Raw genomic sequence first — 22500 nt, forward strand, 5'->3', positions numbered from 1 at the left:
AAAGCTGATGCAGTTTGCGTCAAAATAAAAGATCATGTGCTTATCTCTTTTAAGTATAGAAATTGGTACAACACTAATTCTGAAAGTTTCCTTTATTTTTTAGTGCATTTGTTTTACAAAATATGGCTATTACTGTCATTGGATTAATATTATAACTATTATTATGTAGTAGGTGTAATGTAAATAGACACTGTAACTAAAAGGTTTAATTTTTCTTTGTTTAATTTGCACACTGAATATGGGTTGGAGCTTTTAATTTTGAACTCTCAAAGTGCACCTGATTGATGAATGTAACATTAAAATGCACAACATTTTCTCGCGGGGGGGGGGGGGGGTCATGCCCCCGAACCCCCCTAGAAAGATCAAGGTTCACCCACCATAGTTTTAACAAAAATCCTGTGAGAAACACTGGTATTGCTATGCCAATGCAGCTTATAGCTTGTTTCAGGATTCATCACTGTGGAGTATAGTTCAACTGTATTAATAAATGTCAAATTTTTACTTATTTCATCTGTTAACTCTCACTCGTTCCTATACTCACTCATTACCTGGCATTAGTGGTTTTAAGGAATAGGAGATGGTATGCATATAATTAAGGGCGTGCAAAGATGGGTGGTGTTTATGATCATATAGTGGGCCAGTCTGGGCCAAAATGCCCGGGCCGATTTTTTGCCCCAGTCCAGCCCTGTTGTTTTCCCCTCCATCATAAACGAGTGTGTCTCGGAGCGTCAGACGAAACACAGTAAACGCTGTCGTGTTCTCTGGCGTTCGGATGCTGGTGTTCGGGAACACACTCGTGTGAGACGCTTCTGGAGGGAATTAAACCAAATCATTCTGATCACACACTTCGACTCCGGCGTTTCAGAAACACCAAACCAACATTAGAGACGCTGCGACGCCATTGGTCCACTGGTTTCTGCAGTCATCCAATCACAGCTGACACTGAGGGTTAAGTTTCACAACGAGGGATTCATTCAGTAAAAGTGTTTCCATCATAGTTTGTGTGCAAGTCTTCTAATCGGATAAAACAATTATCCACCTCAATTGAGTGCATGTTTTTATGTGCATTTTTAGAATTTATGCACATTTTGGCATTTCAATCCAGTGTTTTTTTATGTGATATCCAAAAAAAGGTGGATGGAAACACAGCTGGTGGGGAAAGAGTTAAAAATGTTGAGGTCAACGAAGTGACATCATTTGGACACTTTCTACACTGTGACTGAAAGACAATAATAATTATTATTAGTATTATTATTCATATTGTATTTATTCTCATATTCTCTTCTCTTGTCCTCTATGTCTATAAAAAGAGTGATAATGGCATTGCACAGGCGTTTTCTTCACACACACTGAGAGGATCTGAGATAGAATCAGCTGCTCGCTGGGCCTCGTCACAATATCACACACCGTCCAACATCAACAAGTGAAGGAAATAACTCTCACACACCAGTGAGTGTGACGTGTGTGTGCCCAGCAGAGAACCTGATTGAAAGCAGTCCCTGCACTGCTGCTGGCAGCTCACATGCTCACATATCAGATCAGTTACACACACACACGCACACAAAACCAACCAACCAATCACACACTCGGATAATTGTCTTCACTCAAACACACACACACACACTCGGATAATTGTCTTCACTCAAACACACACACACACACACACACACACACACACACACACACACACACACACACACACACACACACACACACACACACACACATACAATTATACTTCCCATTAATATTGTAAATTAATTTTTATTTTTAGATTTCCAGTAAACAAAGTTTTTGTTGTTAAAACATTTACAGATTGTTTTATGTTTAAGTTTTAGTTCGTTTAGAACGTGAAACTACATGAAAGAAAGAGAACTTGGTAACTAGCTAAAATAAAATAAGTTTATGAATTTTTTTATTTTATTAAAGTTAACGTTTATTTTATTTCAAGTAATGAAAATGTTTTATTTTATTTTATTTTATGGTTTTGGTTTTAGTTAATTATAATAACCCAGCTCTAGTAACGTTTAAAAAACGTTAAAGAGAGAGTTTCTGTGCTGATGTTTTGAGAACATTATTAAACACAAAATAACTTTGAACGAATGCTCTATTAATGTTGCTGGAAGAACGTTTAACCATAACTTTGCCAGAACATTCCCTGTCAGCTGAGAAGAGGTTTTGGTTTTCAGGAGTTACTGAAGCATCTTATAACTCTAGTTGAAAACGATGTAATAACTCTAATAATACCAATGATGTTCTTCTCCACCAGCTCCAGTGGACCGGGTCTGAGAGAGATCTTCTCATTCAGCTCATCAGCAAACCTGGCTCTCTTCAATGTGTTCTGGGAGTCTTCACCCACTGGATCTGTGTAATAAACACACACATGAAACACAAGCTCTTCATTCAAAGACACTCATGAAACACAAGCTCTACACTCAAACACACTCATGAAACACAAGCTCTACACTCAAACACACACATGAAACACAAGCTCTTCACTCAAACACACTCATGAAACACAAGCTCTTCACTCAAACACACTCATGAAACAAGCTCTTCACTCAAACACACACATGAAACACAAGCTCTACACTCAAACACACACATGAAACACAAGCTCTTCACTCAAACACACACACACACACACACACACACACACACACGAAACACAAGCTCTTCACTCAAACACACTCATGAAACACAAGCTCTTCACTCAAACACACACATGAAACACAAGCTCTTCACTCAAACACACACATGAAATACAAGCTCTTCACTCAAACACACACATGAAACACAAGCTCTACAATCAAACACACACACACACACACACACACACACACACACACACACACACACACGAAACACAAGCTCTTCACTCAAACACACACATGAAACACAAGCTCTACACTCAAACACACACACACACACACACACACACACACACACACACACACACACACACACACACACACACACACACACACACACACACACACACACACACACACACGAAACACAAGCTCTTCACTCAAACACACACATGAAATACAAGCTCTTCACTCAAACACACACATGAAACACAAGCTCTACAATCAAACACACACACACACACACACACACACACACACACACACACACACGAAACACAAGCTCTTCACTCAAACACACACATGAAACACAAGCTCTACACTCAAACACACACACACACACACACACACACACACACACACACACACACGAAACACAAGCTTTTCACTCAAACATACACATGAAACACAAGCTCTTCACTCAAACACACACATGAAACACAAGCTCTACACTCAAACACACACACACACACACACACACACACACACACACACACACACACACACACACACACACACACACACACACACACACACACACACACACACACACACACACACACACGAAACACAAGCTCTTCACTCAAACACACACATGAAACACAAGCTCTACACTCAAACACACACATGAAACACAAGCTCTTCACTCAAACACACACATGAAACACAAGCTCTTCACTCAAACACACACATGAAACACAAGCTCTTCACTCAAACACACACATGAAACACAAGCTCTACACTCAAACACACACACATGAAACAAGCTCTTCACTCAAACACACACATGAAACACAAGCTCTTCACTCAAACACACATGAAACACAAGCTCTTCACTCAAACACACTCATGAAACACAAGCTCTTCACTCAAACACTCATGGAACACAAGCTCTTCACTCAAACACACATGAAACACAAGCTCTTCACTCAAACACTCATGGAACACAAGCTCTTCACTCAAACACACACATGAAACACAAGCTCTTCACTCAAACACACACATGAAACACAAGCTCTACACTCAAACACACACATGAAACACAAGCTCTACACTCAAACACACACATGAAACACAAGCTCTTCACTCAAACACACATGAAACACAAGCTCTTCACTCAAACACACATGAAACACAAGCTCTTCACTCAAACACACATGAAACACAAGCTCTTCACTCAAACACACACATGAAACACAAGCTCTTCACTCAAACACACTCATGAAACACAAGCTCTTCACTCAAACACACACATGAAACACAAGCTCTTCACTCAAACACAGACATGAAACACAAGCTCTTCACTCAAACACACATGAAACACAAGCTCTTCACTCAAACACACATGAAACACAAGCTCTTCACTCAAACACACACATGAAACACAAGCTCTTCACTCAAACACACACATGAAACACAAGCTCTTCACTCAAACACACTCATGAAACACAAGCTCTTCACTCAAACACACATGAAACACAAGCTCTTCACTCAAACACACTCATGAAACACAAGCTCTTCACTCAAACACACACATGAAACACAAGCTCTACACTCAAACACACTCATGAAACACAAGCTCTTCACTCAAACACACACATGAAACACAAGCTCTTCACTCAAACACACATGAAACACAAGCTCTTCACTCAAACACACACATGAAACACAAGCTCTTCACTCAAACACACACATGAAACACAAGCTCTTCACTCAAACACACTCATGAAACACAAGCTCTTCACTCAAACACACTCATGAAACACAAGCTCTTCACTCAAACACACACATGAAACACAAGCTCTACACTCAAACACACACATGAAACACAAGCTCTTCACTCAAACACACTCATGAAACACAAGCTCTTCACTCAAACACACACATGAAACACAAGCTCTACACTCAAACACACACATGAAACACAAGCTCTTCACTCAAACACACACATGAAACACAAGCTCTTCACTCAAACACACACATGAAACACAAGCTCTTCACTCAAACACACACATGAAACACAAGCTCTACACTCAAACACACACATGATACACAAGCTCTTCACTCAAACACACTCATGGAACACAAGCTCTACACTCAAACACACTCATGAAACACAAGCTCTACACTCAAACACACTCATGAAACACAAGCTCTACACTCAAACACACACATGAAACACAAGCTCTACACTCAAACACACACATGATACACAAGCTCTTCACTCAAACACACACATGAAACACAAGCTCTACACTCAAACACACACATGAAACACAAGCTCTTCACTCAAACACACACATGAAACACAAGCTCTTCACTCAAACACACACATGAAACACAAGCTCTTCACTCAAACACACTCATGAAACACAAGCTCTTCACTCAAACACACACATGAAACACAAGCTCTTCACTCAAACACACTCATGAAACACAAGCTCTTCACTCAAACACACATGAAACACAAGCTCTTCACTCAAACACACTCATGAAACACAAGCTCTTCACTCAAACACACACATGAAACACAAGCTCTACACTCAAACACACTCATGAAACACAAGCTCTTCACTCAAACACACACATGAAACACAAGCTCTTCACTCAAACACACATGAAACACAAGCTCTTCACTCAAACACACACATGAAACACAAGCTCTACACTCAAACACACTCATGAAACACAAGCTCTTCACTCAAACACACACACGATACACAAGCTCTTCACTCAAACACACACATGAAACACAAGCTCGTCACTCAAACACACACATGAAACACAAGCTCTTCACTCAAACACACTCATGAAACACAAGCTCTTCACTCAAACACACTCATGAAACACAAGCTCTTCACTCAAACACACACATGAAACACAAGCTCTACACTCAAACACACACATGAAACACAAGCTCTTCACTCAAACACACACATGAAACACAAGCTCTTCACTCAAACACACACATGAAACACAAGCTCTTCACTCAAACACACACATGAAACACAAGCTCTACACTCAAACACACACACGATACACAAGCTCTTCACTCAAACACACTCATGGAACACAAGCTCTTCACTCAAACACACACATGAAACACAAGCTCTACACTCAAACACACACACGATACACAAGCTCTTCACTCAAACACACTCATGAAACACAAGCTCTTCACTCAAACACACTCATGAAACACAAGCTCTTCACTCAAACACACACATGAAACACAAGCTCTACACTCAAACACACACATGAAACACAAGCTCTTCACTCAAACACACACATGAAACACAAGCTCTTCACTCAAACACACACATGAAACACAAGCTCTTCACTCAAACACACACATGAAACACAAGCTCTACACTCAAACACACACACGATACACAAGCTCTTCACTCAAACACACTCATGAAACACAACCTCTTCACTCAAACACACACACGAAACACAAGCTCTTCACTCAAACACACACATGAAACACAAGCTCTTCACTCAAACACACTCATGAAACACAACCTCTTCACTCAAACACACACACGAAACACAAGCTCTTCACTCAAACACACACATGAAACACAAGCTCTTCACTCAAACACACTCATGAAACACAAGCTCTTCACTCAAACACACACACATGAAACACAAGCTCTTCACTCAAACACACACATGAAACACAAGCTCTTCACTCAAACACACACATGAAACACAAGCTCTTCACTCAAACACACTCATGAAACACAAGCTCTTCACTTAAACACACACACGATACACAAGCTCTTCACTCAAACACACTCATGGAACACAAGCTCTAAACTCAAACACACACATGAAACACAAGCTCTACACTCAAACACACACATGAAACACAAGCTCTTCACTCAAACACACACATGAAACACAAGCTCTTCACTCAAACACTCATGAAACACAAGCTCTTCACTCAAACACTCATGGAACACAAGCTCTTCACTCAAACACACACACGATACACAAGCTCTTCAATCAAATACACTCATGGAACACAAGCTCTTCACTCAAACACACACATGAAACACAAGCTCTACACTCAAACACACATGAAACACAAGCTCTTCACTCAAACACACACACGATACACAAGCTCTTCAATCAAATACACTCATGGAACACAAGCTCTACACTCAAACACACACATGAAACACAAGCTCTACACTCAAACACACACATGAAACACAAGCTCTTCACTCAAACACACACATGAAACACAAGCTCTTCACTCAAACACACACACGATACACAAGCTCTACACTCAAACACACACATGAAACACAAGCTCTACACTCAAACACACACATGAAACACAAGCTCTTCACTCAAACACACACATGAAACACAAGCTCTTCACTCAAACACACACATGAAACACAAGCTCTTCACTCAAACACACACATGAAACACAAGCTCTACACTCAAACACACACATGAAACACAAGCTCTTCACTCAAACACACACATGAAACACAAGCTCTTCACTCAAACACACACATGAAACACAAGCTCTTCACTCAAACACACACATGAAACACAAGCTCTACACTCAAACACACACACATGAAACAAGCTCTTCACTCAAACACACACATGAAACACAAGCTCTTCACTCAAACACACATGAAACACAAGCTCTTCACTCAAACACACTCATGAAACACAAGCTCTTCACTCAAACACTCATGGAACACAAGCTCTTCACTCAAACACACATGAAACACAAGCTCTTCACTCAAACACTCATGGAACACAAGCTCTTCACTCAAACACACACATGAAACACAAGCTCTTCACTCAAACACACACATGAAACACAAGCTCTACACTCAAACACACACATGAAACACAAGCTCTACACTCAAACACACACATGAAACACAAGCTCTTCACTCAAACACACATGAAACACAAGCTCTTCACTCAAACACACATGAAACACAAGCTCTTCACTCAAACACACATGAAACACAAGCTCTTCACTCAAACACACACATGAAACACAAGCTCTTCACTCAAACACACTCATGAAACACAAGCTCTTCACTCAAACACACACATGAAACACAAGCTCTTCACTCAAACACAGACATGAAACACAAGCTCTTCACTCAAACACACATGAAACACAAGCTCTTCACTCAAACACACATGAAACACAAGCTCTTCACTCAAACACACACATGAAACACAAGCTCTTCACTCAAACACACACATGAAACACAAGCTCTTCACTCAAACACACTCATGAAACACAAGCTCTTCACTCAAACACACATGAAACACAAGCTCTTCACTCAAACACACTCATGAAACACAAGCTCTTCACTCAAACACACACATGAAACACAAGCTCTACACTCAAACACACTCATGAAACACAAGCTCTTCACTCAAACACACACATGAAACACAAGCTCTTCACTCAAACACACATGAAACACAAGCTCTTCACTCAAACACACACATGAAACACAAGCTCTTCACTCAAACACACACATGAAACACAAGCTCTTCACTCAAACACACTCATGAAACACAAGCTCTTCACTCAAACACACTCATGAAACACAAGCTCTTCACTCAAACACACACATGAAACACAAGCTCTACACTCAAACACACACATGAAACACAAGCTCTTCACTCAAACACACTCATGAAACACAAGCTCTTCACTCAAACACACACATGAAACACAAGCTCTACACTCAAACACACACATGAAACACAAGCTCTTCACTCAAACACACACATGAAACACAAGCTCTTCACTCAAACACACACATGAAACACAAGCTCTTCACTCAAACACACACATGAAACACAAGCTCTACACTCAAACACACACATGATACACAAGCTCTTCACTCAAACACACTCATGGAACACAAGCTCTACACTCAAACACACTCATGAAACACAAGCTCTACACTCAAACACACTCATGAAACACAAGCTCTACACTCAAACACACACATGAAACACAAGCTCTACACTCAAACACACACATGATACACAAGCTCTTCACTCAAACACACACATGAAACACAAGCTCTACACTCAAACACACACATGAAACACAAGCTCTTCACTCAAACACACACATGAAACACAAGCTCTTCACTCAAACACACACATGAAACACAAGCTCTTCACTCAAACACACTCATGAAACACAAGCTCTTCACTCAAACACACACATGAAACACAAGCTCTTCACTCAAACACACTCATGAAACACAAGCTCTTCACTCAAACACACATGAAACACAAGCTCTTCACTCAAACACACTCATGAAACACAAGCTCTTCACTCAAACACACACATGAAACACAAGCTCTACACTCAAACACACTCATGAAACACAAGCTCTTCACTCAAACACACACATGAAACACAAGCTCTTCACTCAAACACACATGAAACACAAGCTCTTCACTCAAACACACACATGAAACACAAGCTCTACACTCAAACACACTCATGAAACACAAGCTCTTCACTCAAACACACACACGATACACAAGCTCTTCACTCAAACACACACATGAAACACAAGCTCGTCACTCAAACACACACATGAAACACAAGCTCTTCACTCAAACACACTCATGAAACACAAGCTCTTCACTCAAACACACTCATGAAACACAAGCTCTTCACTCAAACACACACATGAAACACAAGCTCTACACTCAAACACACACATGAAACACAAGCTCTTCACTCAAACACACACATGAAACACAAGCTCTTCACTCAAACACACACATGAAACACAAGCTCTTCACTCAAACACACACATGAAACACAAGCTCTACACTCAAACACACACACGATACACAAGCTCTTCACTCAAACACACTCATGGAACACAAGCTCTACACTCAAACACACTCATGAAACACAAGCTCTTCACTCAAACACACTCATGGAACACAAGCTCTACACTCAAACACACTCATGAAACACAAGCTCTTCACTCAAACACACTCATGAAACACAACCTCTTCACTCAAACACACACACGAAACACAAGCTCTTCACTCAAACACACACATGAAACACAAGCTCTTCACTCAAACACACTCATGAAACACAACCTCTTCACTCAAACACACACACGAAACACAAGCTCTTCACTCAAACACACACATGAAACACAAGCTCTTCACTCAAACACACTCATGAAACACAAGCTCTTCACTCAAACACACACACATGAAACACAAGCTCTTCACTCAAACACACACATGAAACACAAGCTCTTCACTCAAACACACACATGAAACACAAGCTCTTCACTCAAACACACTCATGAAACACAAGCTCTTCACTTAAACACACACACGATACACAAGCTCTTCACTCAAACACACTCATGGAACACAAGCTCTAAACTCAAACACACACATGAAACACAAGCTCTACACTCAAACACACACATGAAACACAAGCTCTTCACTCAAACACACACATGAAACACAAGCTCTTCACTCAAACACTCATGAAACACAAGCTCTTCACTCAAACACTCATGGAACACAAGCTCTTCACTCAAACACACACACGATACACAAGCTCTTCAATCAAATACACTCATGGAACACAAGCTCTTCACTCAAACACACACATGAAACACAAGCTCTACACTCAAACACACACATGAAACACAAGCTCTTCACTCAAACACACACACGATACACAAGCTCTTCAATCAAATACACTCATGGAACACAAGCTCTACACTCAAACACACACATGAAACACAAGCTCTACACTCAAACACACACATGAAACACAAGCTCTTCACTCAAACACACACATGAAACACAAGCTCTTCACTCAAACACACACACGATACACAAGCTCTACACTCAAACACACACATGAAACACAAGCTCTACACTCAAACACACACATGAAACACAAGCTCTTCACTCAAACACACACATGAAACACAAGCTCTTCACTCAAACACACACATGAAACACAAGCTCTTCACTCAAACACACACATGAAACACAAGCTCTACACTCAAACACACACATGAAACACAAGCTCTTCACTCAAACACACACATGAAACACAAGCTCTTCACTCAAACACACTCATGAAACACAACCTCTTCACTCAAACACACTCATGAAACACAAGCTCTTCACTTAAACACACACACGATACACAAGCTCTTCACTCAAACACACTCATGGAACACAAGCTCTAAACTCAAACACACACATGAAACACAAGCTCTACACTCAAACACACACATGAAACACAAGCTCTAAACTCAAACACACACATGAAACACAAGCTCTACACTCAAACACACACATGAAACACAAGCTCTAAACTCAAACACACACATGAAACACAAGCTCTACACTCAAACACACACATGAAACACAAGCTCTTCACTCAAACACACACATGAAACACAAGCTCTTCACTCAAACACACACACACGATACACAAGCTCTTCACTCAAATACACTCATGGAACACAAGCTCTTCACTCAAACACACACATGAAACACAAGCTCTTCATTCAAACACACACATGAAACACAAGCTCTTCACTCAAACACACACTGGAAACACAAGCTCTTCACTCAAACACACACATGAAACACAAGCTCTTCACTCAAACACACTCATGGAACACAAGCTCTAAACTCAAACACACACATGAAACACAAGCTCTACACTCAAACACACACATGAAACACAAGCTCTTCACTCAAACACACACATGAAACACAAGCTCTTCACTCAAACACACATGAAACACAAGCTCTTCACTCAAACACTCATGGAACACAAGCTCTTCACTCAAACACACTCATGAAACACAAGCTCTTCACTCAAACACACACATGAAACACAAGCTCTTCACTCAAACACACTCATGAAACACAAGCTCTTCACTCAAACACACACATGAAACACAAGCTCTTCACTCAAACACACTCATGAAACACAAGCTCTTCACTCAAACACACACATGAAACACAAGCTCTTCACTCAAACACACACATGAAACACAAGCTCTTCACTCAAACACACTCATGAAACACAAGCTCTTCACTCAAATACACTCATGAAACACAAGCTCTTCACTCAAACACACACATGAAACACAAGCTCTTCACTCAAACACACACATGAAACACAAGCTCTTCACTTAAACACACACACGATACACAAGCTCTTCACTCAAACACACTCATGGAACACAAGCTCTAAACTCAAACACACACACATGAAACACAAGCTCTACACTCAAACACACACATGAAACACAAGCTCTTCACTCAAACACACACATGAAACACAAGCTCTTCATTCAAACACACACATGAAACACAAGCTCTTCACTCAAACACACACTGGAAACACAAGCTCTTCACTCAAACACACACATGAAACACAAGCTCTTCACTCAAACACACTCATGGAACACAAGCTCTAAACTCAAACACACACATGAAACACAAGCTCTACACTCAAACACACACATGAAACACAAGCTCTTCACTCAAACACACACATGGAACACAAGCTCTTCACTCAAACACACATGAAACACAAGCTCTTCACTCAAACACTCATGGAACACAAGCTCTTCACTCAAACACACTCATGAAACACAAGCTCTTCACTCAAACACACACATGAAACACAAGCTCTTCACTCAAACACACTCATGAAACACAAGCTCTTCACTCAAACACACACATGAAACACAAGCTCTTCACTCAAACACACTCATGAAACACAAGCTCTTCACTCAAACACACACATGAAACACAAGCTCTTCACTCAAACACACACATGAAACACAAGCTCTTCACTCAAACACACTCATGAAACACAAGCTCTTCACTCAAATACACTCATGAAACACAAGCTCTTCACTCAAACACACACATGAAACACAAGCTCTTCACTCAAACACACACATGAAACACAAGCTCTTCACTTAAACACACACACGATACACAAGCTCTTCACTCAAACACACTCATGGAACACAAGCTCTAAACTCAAACACACACATGAAACACAAGCTCTACACTCAAACACACACATGAAACACAAGCTCTTCACTCAAACACACACATGAAACACAAGCTCTTCACTCAAACACACACACAATACACAAGCTCTTCACTCAAATACACACATGAAACACAAGCTCTTCATTCAAACACACACATGAAACACAAGCTCTTCACTCAAACACACTCATGAAACACAGCCTCTTCACTCAAACACACACACACGAAACACAAGCTCTACACTCAGACACACACACACGATACACAAGCTCTACACTCAGACACACACACACGATACACAAGCTCTTCACTCAGACACACACACGATACACAAGCTCTTCACTCAAACACACACATGAAACACAAGCTCTTCACTCAAACACACTCATGAAACACAAGCTCTAAACTCAAACACACACATGAAACACAAGCTCTTCACTCAAACACACTCATGAAACACAAGCTCTTCACTCAAACACACTCATGAAACACAAGCTCTACACTCAAACACACTCATGAAACACAAGCTCTAAACTCAAACACACACATGAAACACAAGCTCTAAACTCAAACACACACATGAAACACAAGCTCTTCACTCAAACACACATATGAAACACAAGCTCTTCACTCAAACACACTCATGAAACACAAGCTCTTCACTCAAACACACTCATGAAACACAAGCTCTTCACTTAAACACACACGATACACAAGCTCTTCACTCAAACACACATATGAAACACAAGCTCTACACTCAAACACACACACACACACACACACACACACACACACACACACACACACGAAACACAAGCTCTTCACTCAAACACACATGAAACACAAGCTCTTCACTCAAACACACACATGAAACACAAGCTCTACACTCAACACACACACACACACACACACACACACACACACACACACACACACACACACACACACACACACACACACGAAACACAAGCTCTTCACTCAAACACACACATGAAACACAAGCTCTTCACTCAAACACACACATGAAACACAACCTCTTCATTCAAACACACACATGAAACACAAGCTCTTCACTCAAACACACTCATGAAACACAAGCTCTTCACTCAAACACACACATGAAACACAAGCTCTTCACTCAAACACACACATGAAACACAACCTCTTCATTCAAACACACACATGAAACACAAGCTCTTCACTCAAACACACACATGAAACACAAGCTCTACACTCAAACACACACACACACACACACACACACACACGAAACACAAGCTCTTCACTCAAACACACACACACACACGAAACACAAGCTCTACACTCAAACACACTCATGAACCACAAGCTCTTCACTCAAACACACACATGAAACACAAGCTCTACACTCAAACACACTCATGAACCACAAGCTCTTCACTCAAACACACACATGAAACACAAGCTCTACACTCAAACACACTCATGAACCACAAGCTCTTCACTCAAACACACACATGAAACACAAGCTCTTCACTCAAACACACTCATGAAACACAAGCTCTTCACTCAAACACACACATGAAACACAAGCTCTTCACTCAAACACACACATGAAACACAAGCTCTACACTCAAACACACTCATGAACCACAAGCTCTTCACTCAAACACACACATGAAACACAAGCTCTTCACTCAAACACACACATGAAACACAAGCTCTTCACTCAAACACACTCATGAAACACAAGCTCTTCACTCAAACACACACATGAAACACAAGCTCTTCACTCAAACACACTCATGAAACACAAGCTCTTCACTCAAACACACACATGAAACACAAGCTCTTCACTCAAACACACACATGAAACACAAGCTCTTCACTCAAACACACTCATGAAACACAAGCTCTTCACTCAAACACACACATGAAACACAAGCTCTTCACTCAAACACACACATGAAACACAAGCTCTTCACTCAAACACACACATGAAACACAAGCTCTTCACTCAAACACACACATGAAACACAAGCTCTTCACTCAAACACACTCATGAAACACAAGCTCTACACTCAAACACACACATGAAACACAAGCTCTTCATTCAAACACACACATGAAACACAAGCTCTTCACTCAAACACACACATGAAACACAAGCTCTTCACTCAAACACACACATGAAACACAAGCTCTTCACTCAAACACACACATGAAACACAAGCTCTTCACTCAAACACACACATGAAACACAAGCTCTTCACTCAAACACACTCATGAAACACAAGCTCTTCACTCAAACACACTCATGAAACACAAGCTCTTCACTCAAACACACTCATGAAACACAAGCTCTTCACTCAAACACACACATGAAACACAAGCTCTTCACTCAAACACACTCATGAAACACAAGCTCTTCACTCAAACACACACATGAAACACAAGCTCTTCACTCAAACACACACATGAAACACAAGCTCTTCACTCAAACACACTCATGAAACACAAGCTCTTCACTCAAACACACACATGAAACACAAGCTCTTCACTCAAACACACACATGAAACACAAGCTCTTCACTCAAACACACACATGAAACACAAGCTCTTCACTCAAACACACTCATGAAACACAAGCTCTACACTCAAACACACACATGAAACACAAGCTCTTCATTCAAACACACACATGAAACACAAGCTCTTCACTCAAACACACACATGAAACACAAGCTCTTCACTCAAACACACACATGAAACACAAGCTCTTCACTCAAACACACACATGAAACACAAGCTCTTCACTCAAACACACACATGAAACACAAGCTCTACACTCAAACACACACGAAACACAAGCTCTTCACTCAAACACACACATGAAACACAAGCTCTTCACTCAAACACACATGAAACACAACCTCTTCACTCAAACACACTCATGAAACACAAGCTCTTCACTTAAACACACACACGATACACAAGCTCTTCACTCAAACACACTCATGGAACACAAGCTCTAAACTCAAACACACACATGAAACACAAGCTCTTCACTCAAACACACACATGAAACACAAGCTCTACACTCAAACACACACACACACACACACACACACACACACACACACACACACACACACACACGAAACACAAGCTCTTCACTCAAACACACACATGAAACACAAGCTCTTCACTCAAACACACACATGAAACACAAGCTCTACACTCACTCAAACACACACACACACACACACACACACACACACACACACACACACACACACACACACACACGAAACACAAGCTCTTCACTCAAACACACACATGAAACACAAGCTCTTCACTCAAACGCACACATGAAACACAACCTCTTCATTCAAACACACACATGAAACACAAGCTCTACACTCAAACACACACATGAAACACAAGCTCTTCACTCAAACACACACACATGAAACACAAGCTCTTCACTCAAACACACACATGAAACACAAGCTCTTCACTCAAACACACTCATGAAACACAAGCTCTTCACTCAAACACACACATGAAACACAAGCTCTTCACTCAAACACACTCATGAAACACAAGCTCTTCACTCAAACACACTCATGAAACACAAGCTCTTCACTCAAACACACTCATGAAACACAAGCTCTTCACTCAAACACACACACATGAAACACAAGCTCTTCACTCAAACACACTCATGAAACACAAGCTCTTCACTCAAACACACACATGATACACAAGCTCTTCACTCAAACACACTCATGAAACACAAGCTCTTCACTCAAACACACTCATGAAACACAAGCTCTTCACTCAAACACACACATGAAACACAAGCTCTTCACTCAAACACACTCATGAAACACAAGCTCTTCACTCAAACACACACATGAAATACAAGCTCTTCACTCAAACACTCATGGAACACAAGCTCTTCACTCAAACACACACATGAAACACAAGCTCTTCACTCAAACACACACATGAAACACAAGCTCTTCACTCAAACACACACATGAAACACAAGCTCTTCACTCAAACACACTCATGAAACACAAGCTCTTCACTTAAACACACACACGATACACAAGCTCTTCACTCAAACACACTCATGAAACACAAGCTCTTCACTCAAACACACACACGATACACAAGCTCTTCACTCAAACACACACATGAAACACAAGCTCTACACTCAAACACACTCATGAAACACAAGCTCTTCACTCAAACACACTCATGAAACACAACCTCTTCACTCAAACACACACACGAAACACAAGCTCTTCACTCAAACACACACATGAAACACAAGCTCTACACTCAAACACACTCATGAAACACAAGCTCTACACTCAAACACACACATGAAACACAAGCTCTTCACTCAAACACACACATGAAACACAAGCTCTTCACTCAAACACACACATGAAACACAAGCTCTTCACTCAAACACACACATGAAACACAAGCTCTTCACTCAAACACACACATGAAACACAAGCTCTTCACTCAAACACACTCATGAAACACAACCTCTTCACTCAAACACACTCATGAAACACAAGCTCTTCACTTAAACACACACACGATACACAAGCTCTTCACTCAAACACACTCATGGAACACAAGCTCTAAACTCAAACACACACATGAAACACAAGCTCTACACTCAAACACACACATGAAACACAAGCTCTTCACTCAAACACACACACACACACACACACACGAAACACAAGCTCTTCACTCAAACACACACATGAAACACAAGCTCTTCACTCAAACACACACATGAAACACAAGCTCTTCACTCAAACACACACACGAAACACAAGCTCTTCACTCAAACACACACATGAAACACAAGCTCTTCACTCAAACACACTCATGAAACACATCCTCTTCACTCAAACACACACACGAAACACAAGCTCTTCACTCAAACACACACATGAAACACAAGCTCTTCACTCAAACACACTCATGAAACACAAGCTCTACACTCAAACACACACATGAAACACAAGCTCTTCATTCAAACACACACATGAAACACAAGCTCTTCACTCAAACACACTCATGAAACACATCCTCTTCACTCAAACACACACACGAAACACAAGCTCTTCACTCAAACACACTCATGAAACACAAGCTCTACACTAAAACACACACACATGAAACACAAGCTCTTCATTCAAACACACACATGAAACACAAGCTCTTCACTCAAACACACACATGAAACACAAGCTCTACACTCAAACACACACATGAAACACAAGCTCTTCACTCAAACACACACATGAAACACAAGTTCTTCACTCAAACACACACACATGAAACACAAGCTCTACACTCAAACACACACATGAAACACAAGCTCTTCACTCAAACACACACATGAAACACAAGCTCTTCACTCAAACACACTCATGAAACACAAGCTCTACACTCAAACACACACATGAAACACAAGCTCTTCATTCAAACACACACATGAAACACAAGCTCTTCACTCAAACACACTCATGAAACACATCCTCTTCACTCAAACACACACACGAAACACAAGCTCTTCACTCAAACACACACATGAAACACAAGCTCTACACTCAAACACACACACATGAAACACAAGCTCTTCATTCAAACACACACATGAAACACAAGCTCTTCACTCAAACACACACATGAAACACAAGCTCTACACTCAAACACACACATGAAACACAAGCTCTTCATTCAAACACACACATGAAACACAAGCTCTTCACTCAAACACACACATGAAACACAAGCTCTACACTCAAACACACACATGAAACACAAGCTCTTCACTCAAACACACACATGAAACACAAGCTCTTCACTCAAACACACACATGAAACACAAGCTCTTCACTCAAACACACAAATGAAACACAAGCTCTTCACTCAAACACACTCATGAAACACAAGCTCTACACTCAAACACACACATGAAACACAAGCTCTTCATTCAAACACACACATGAAACACAAGCTCTTCACTCAAACACACTCATGAAACACATCCTCTTCACTCAAACACACACACGAAACACAAGCTCTTCACTCAAACACACTCATGAAACACAAGCTCTACACTCAAACACACACACATGAAACACAAGCTCTTCATTCAAACACACACATGAAACACAAGCTCTTCACTCAAACACACTCATGAAACACATCCTCTTCACTCAAACACACACACGAAACACAAGCTCTTCACTCAAACACACTCATGAAACACAAGCTCTACACTAAAACACACACACATGAAACACAAGCTCTTCATTCAAACACACACATGAAACACAAGCTCTTCACTCAAACACACACATGAAACACAAGCTCTACACTCAAACACACACATGAAACACAAGCTCTTCACTCAAACACACACATGAAACACAAGTTCTTCACTCAAACACACACACATGAAACACAAGCTCTACACTCAAACACACACATGAAACACAAGCTCTTCACTCAAACACACACATGAAACACAAGCTCTTCACTCAAACACACTCATGAAACACAAGCTCTACACTCAAACACACACATGAAACACAAGCTCTTCATTCAAACACACACATGAAACACAAGCTCTTCACTCAAACACACTCATGAAACACATCCTCTTCACTCAAACACACACACGAAACACAAGCTCTTCACTCAAACACACACATGAAACACAAGCTCTACACTCAAACACACACACATGAAACACAAGCTCTTCATTCAAACACACACATGAAACACAAGCTCTTCACTCAAACACACACATGAAACACAAGCTCTACACTCAAACACACACATGAAACACAAGCTCTTCATTCAAACACACACATGAAACACAAGCTCTTCACTCAAACACACACATGAAACACAAGCTCTACACTCAAACACACACATGAAACACAAGCTCTTCACTCAAACACACACATGAAACACAAGCTCTTCACTCAAACACACACATGAAACACAAGCTCTTCACTCAAACACACAAATGAAACACAAGCTCTTCACTCAAACACACTCATGAAACACAAGCTCTACACTCAAACACACACATGAAACACAAGCTCTTCATTCAAACACACACATGAAACACAAGCTCTTCACTCAAACACACTCATGAAACACATCCTCTTCACTCAAACACACACACGAAACACAAGCTCTTCACTCAAACACACTCATGAAACACAAGCTCTACACTCAAACACACACACATGAAACACAAGCTCTTCATTCAAACACACACATGAAACACAAGCTCTTCACTCAAACACACACATGAAACACAAGCTCTACACTCAAACACACACATGAAACACAAGCTCTACACTCAAACACACACATGAAACACAAGCTCTACACTCAAACACACACATGAAACACAAGCTCTTCACTCAAACACACACATGAAACACAAGCTCTTCACTCAAACACACACATGAAACACAAGCTCTTCACTCAAACACACACATGAAACACAAGCTCTTCACTCAAACACACACATGAAACACAAGCTCTTCACTCAAACACACACATGAAACACAAGCTCTTCACTCAAACACACACATGAAACACAAGCTCTACACTCAAACACACACATGAAACACAAGCTCTTCACTCAAACACACACATGAAACACAAGCTCTTCACTCAAACACACTCATGAAACACAAGCTCTTCACTCAAACACACTCATGAAACACAAGCTCTTCACTCAAACACACTCATGAAACACAAGCTCTACACTCAAACACACACATGAAACACAAGCTCTTCACTCAAACACACACATGAAACACAAGCTCTTCACTCAAACACACACATGAAACACAAGCTCTTCACTCAAACACACACATGAAACACAAGCTCTTCACTCAAACACACACATGAAACACAAGCTCTTCACTCAAACACACACATGAAACACAAGCTCTACACTCAAACACACACATGAAACACAAGCTCTTCATTCAAACACACACATGAAACACAAGCTCTTCACTCAAACACACACTGGAAACACAAGCTCTTCACTCAAACACACACATGAAACACAAGCTCTACACTCAAACACACACATGAAACACAAGCTCTTCACTCAAACACACACATGAAACACAAGCTCTTCACTCAAACACACACATGAAACACAAGCTCTTCACTCAAACACACACATGAAACACAAGCTCTTCACTCAAACACACACATGAAACACAAGCTCTTCACTCAAACACACACATGAAACACAAGCTCTTCACTCAAACACACTCATGAAACACAACCTCTTCACTCAAACACACACGAAACACAAGCTCTACACTCAAACACACACACACACACACACACACGAAACACAAGCTCTTCACTCAGACACACACACGATACACAAGCTCTTCACTCAGACACACACACGATACACAAGCTCTTCACTCAGACACACACACGATACACAAGCTCTTCACTCAAACACACACATGAAACACAAGCTCTTCACTCAAACACACACTATGCAGAACCAGAGTCACTCCGGAATAAACTGCGATCGAGACGCTCGTCAAACTCGTCATTTCAATCTTATATTTTTACTTATATTAGTTTACTTACATTTATTCATGCATTTAGTGACTTACAAAAGAGGAAGAAAAAGAGCCAAAAATATTCATAATACACACAGCCAGGTTCATTAGACACCTATTATTCATTCTATGCATATATTTTATGATTAAAAGCCTTTACCTTGTAGAATATGCATGTTGACGAGCTCAGATTTCTCTGGTCTGCTTCTGATTTTGTGTTTTAAGTAATCTCCAGTCTGCAACATCACATATTATAAAACATTAAATATAACGAGTATGATTTTTACACACTTTCACAAAACATCTGCTTATATCAGAATCAAATTTCATTAATAATTGAATTTGCAGGAGTGACACAGTTATTGAACTGAATAATGACACTCTTTTTAGAGCTGCTTTATCCAGTAGCGTTCAAAAGTTTAGGGCCGATAAGAGGATTTATTGTTTTTAATCATATCAGAGTGATTTCTGAAGGATCATGTGACACTGAAGACTGGAGTAATGATGCTGAAAATTCAGCTTTGCTCACAGGAATAAATTACACTTTACTATATATTCACATAGAAAACAGATGATTTACATTCTAATAATATTTCACTGTTTTCACTGAATTTTTGATCAAATAAACGCAGCTTTGATGAGCAGAAGAGACTTTCAGAAACATTAAAAATCTTACCGACCCCAAACCTTTCAACGATATAGTTTGTGTGAAATGCTATTTGTTTCATAACTGATGAATTTCTCACTGTGTTCACTGTGAAGCTGCTTTGAAACACTCTGTTTTGTATAAAGCGCTGTAGAAATAAACCGGACTAGACCAAGATTTAGGGCCCTATTTTAACGATCTGAAACGCAAGTAACTTTGTGGGCGGGTCTCG

The 22500-nt window shown here is 40.4% G+C and overlaps 1 protein-coding gene across 5 annotated transcripts in view; it reads right to left on the reverse strand.

Annotated features, from left to right (window-relative positions):
- myocd (myocardin) overlaps positions 1 to 22500 on the reverse strand; it is a 199216-nt gene that overhangs the window by 29060 nt on the left and 147656 nt on the right. For all 5 annotated transcript variants that reach the window (XM_081392105.1, XM_081392103.1, XM_081392107.1 and 2 more), the window contains 2 exons: positions 21783 to 21858; positions 2248 to 2364 (listed from right to left, as the gene is read on the reverse strand). In XM_081392105.1, coding sequence (XP_081248231.1) covers positions 2248 to 2364; positions 21783 to 21858 — 193 coding nt within the window. The remainder of the gene's footprint in view (positions 1 to 2247; positions 2365 to 21782; positions 21859 to 22500) is intronic.

The sequence above is a fragment of the Scardinius erythrophthalmus genome (genome assembly GCF_964197995.2).
Source record: "Scardinius erythrophthalmus genome assembly, chromosome: 18".
In the NCBI taxonomy this organism is placed as follows: domain Eukaryota; kingdom Metazoa; phylum Chordata; class Actinopteri; order Cypriniformes; family Leuciscidae; genus Scardinius; species Scardinius erythrophthalmus.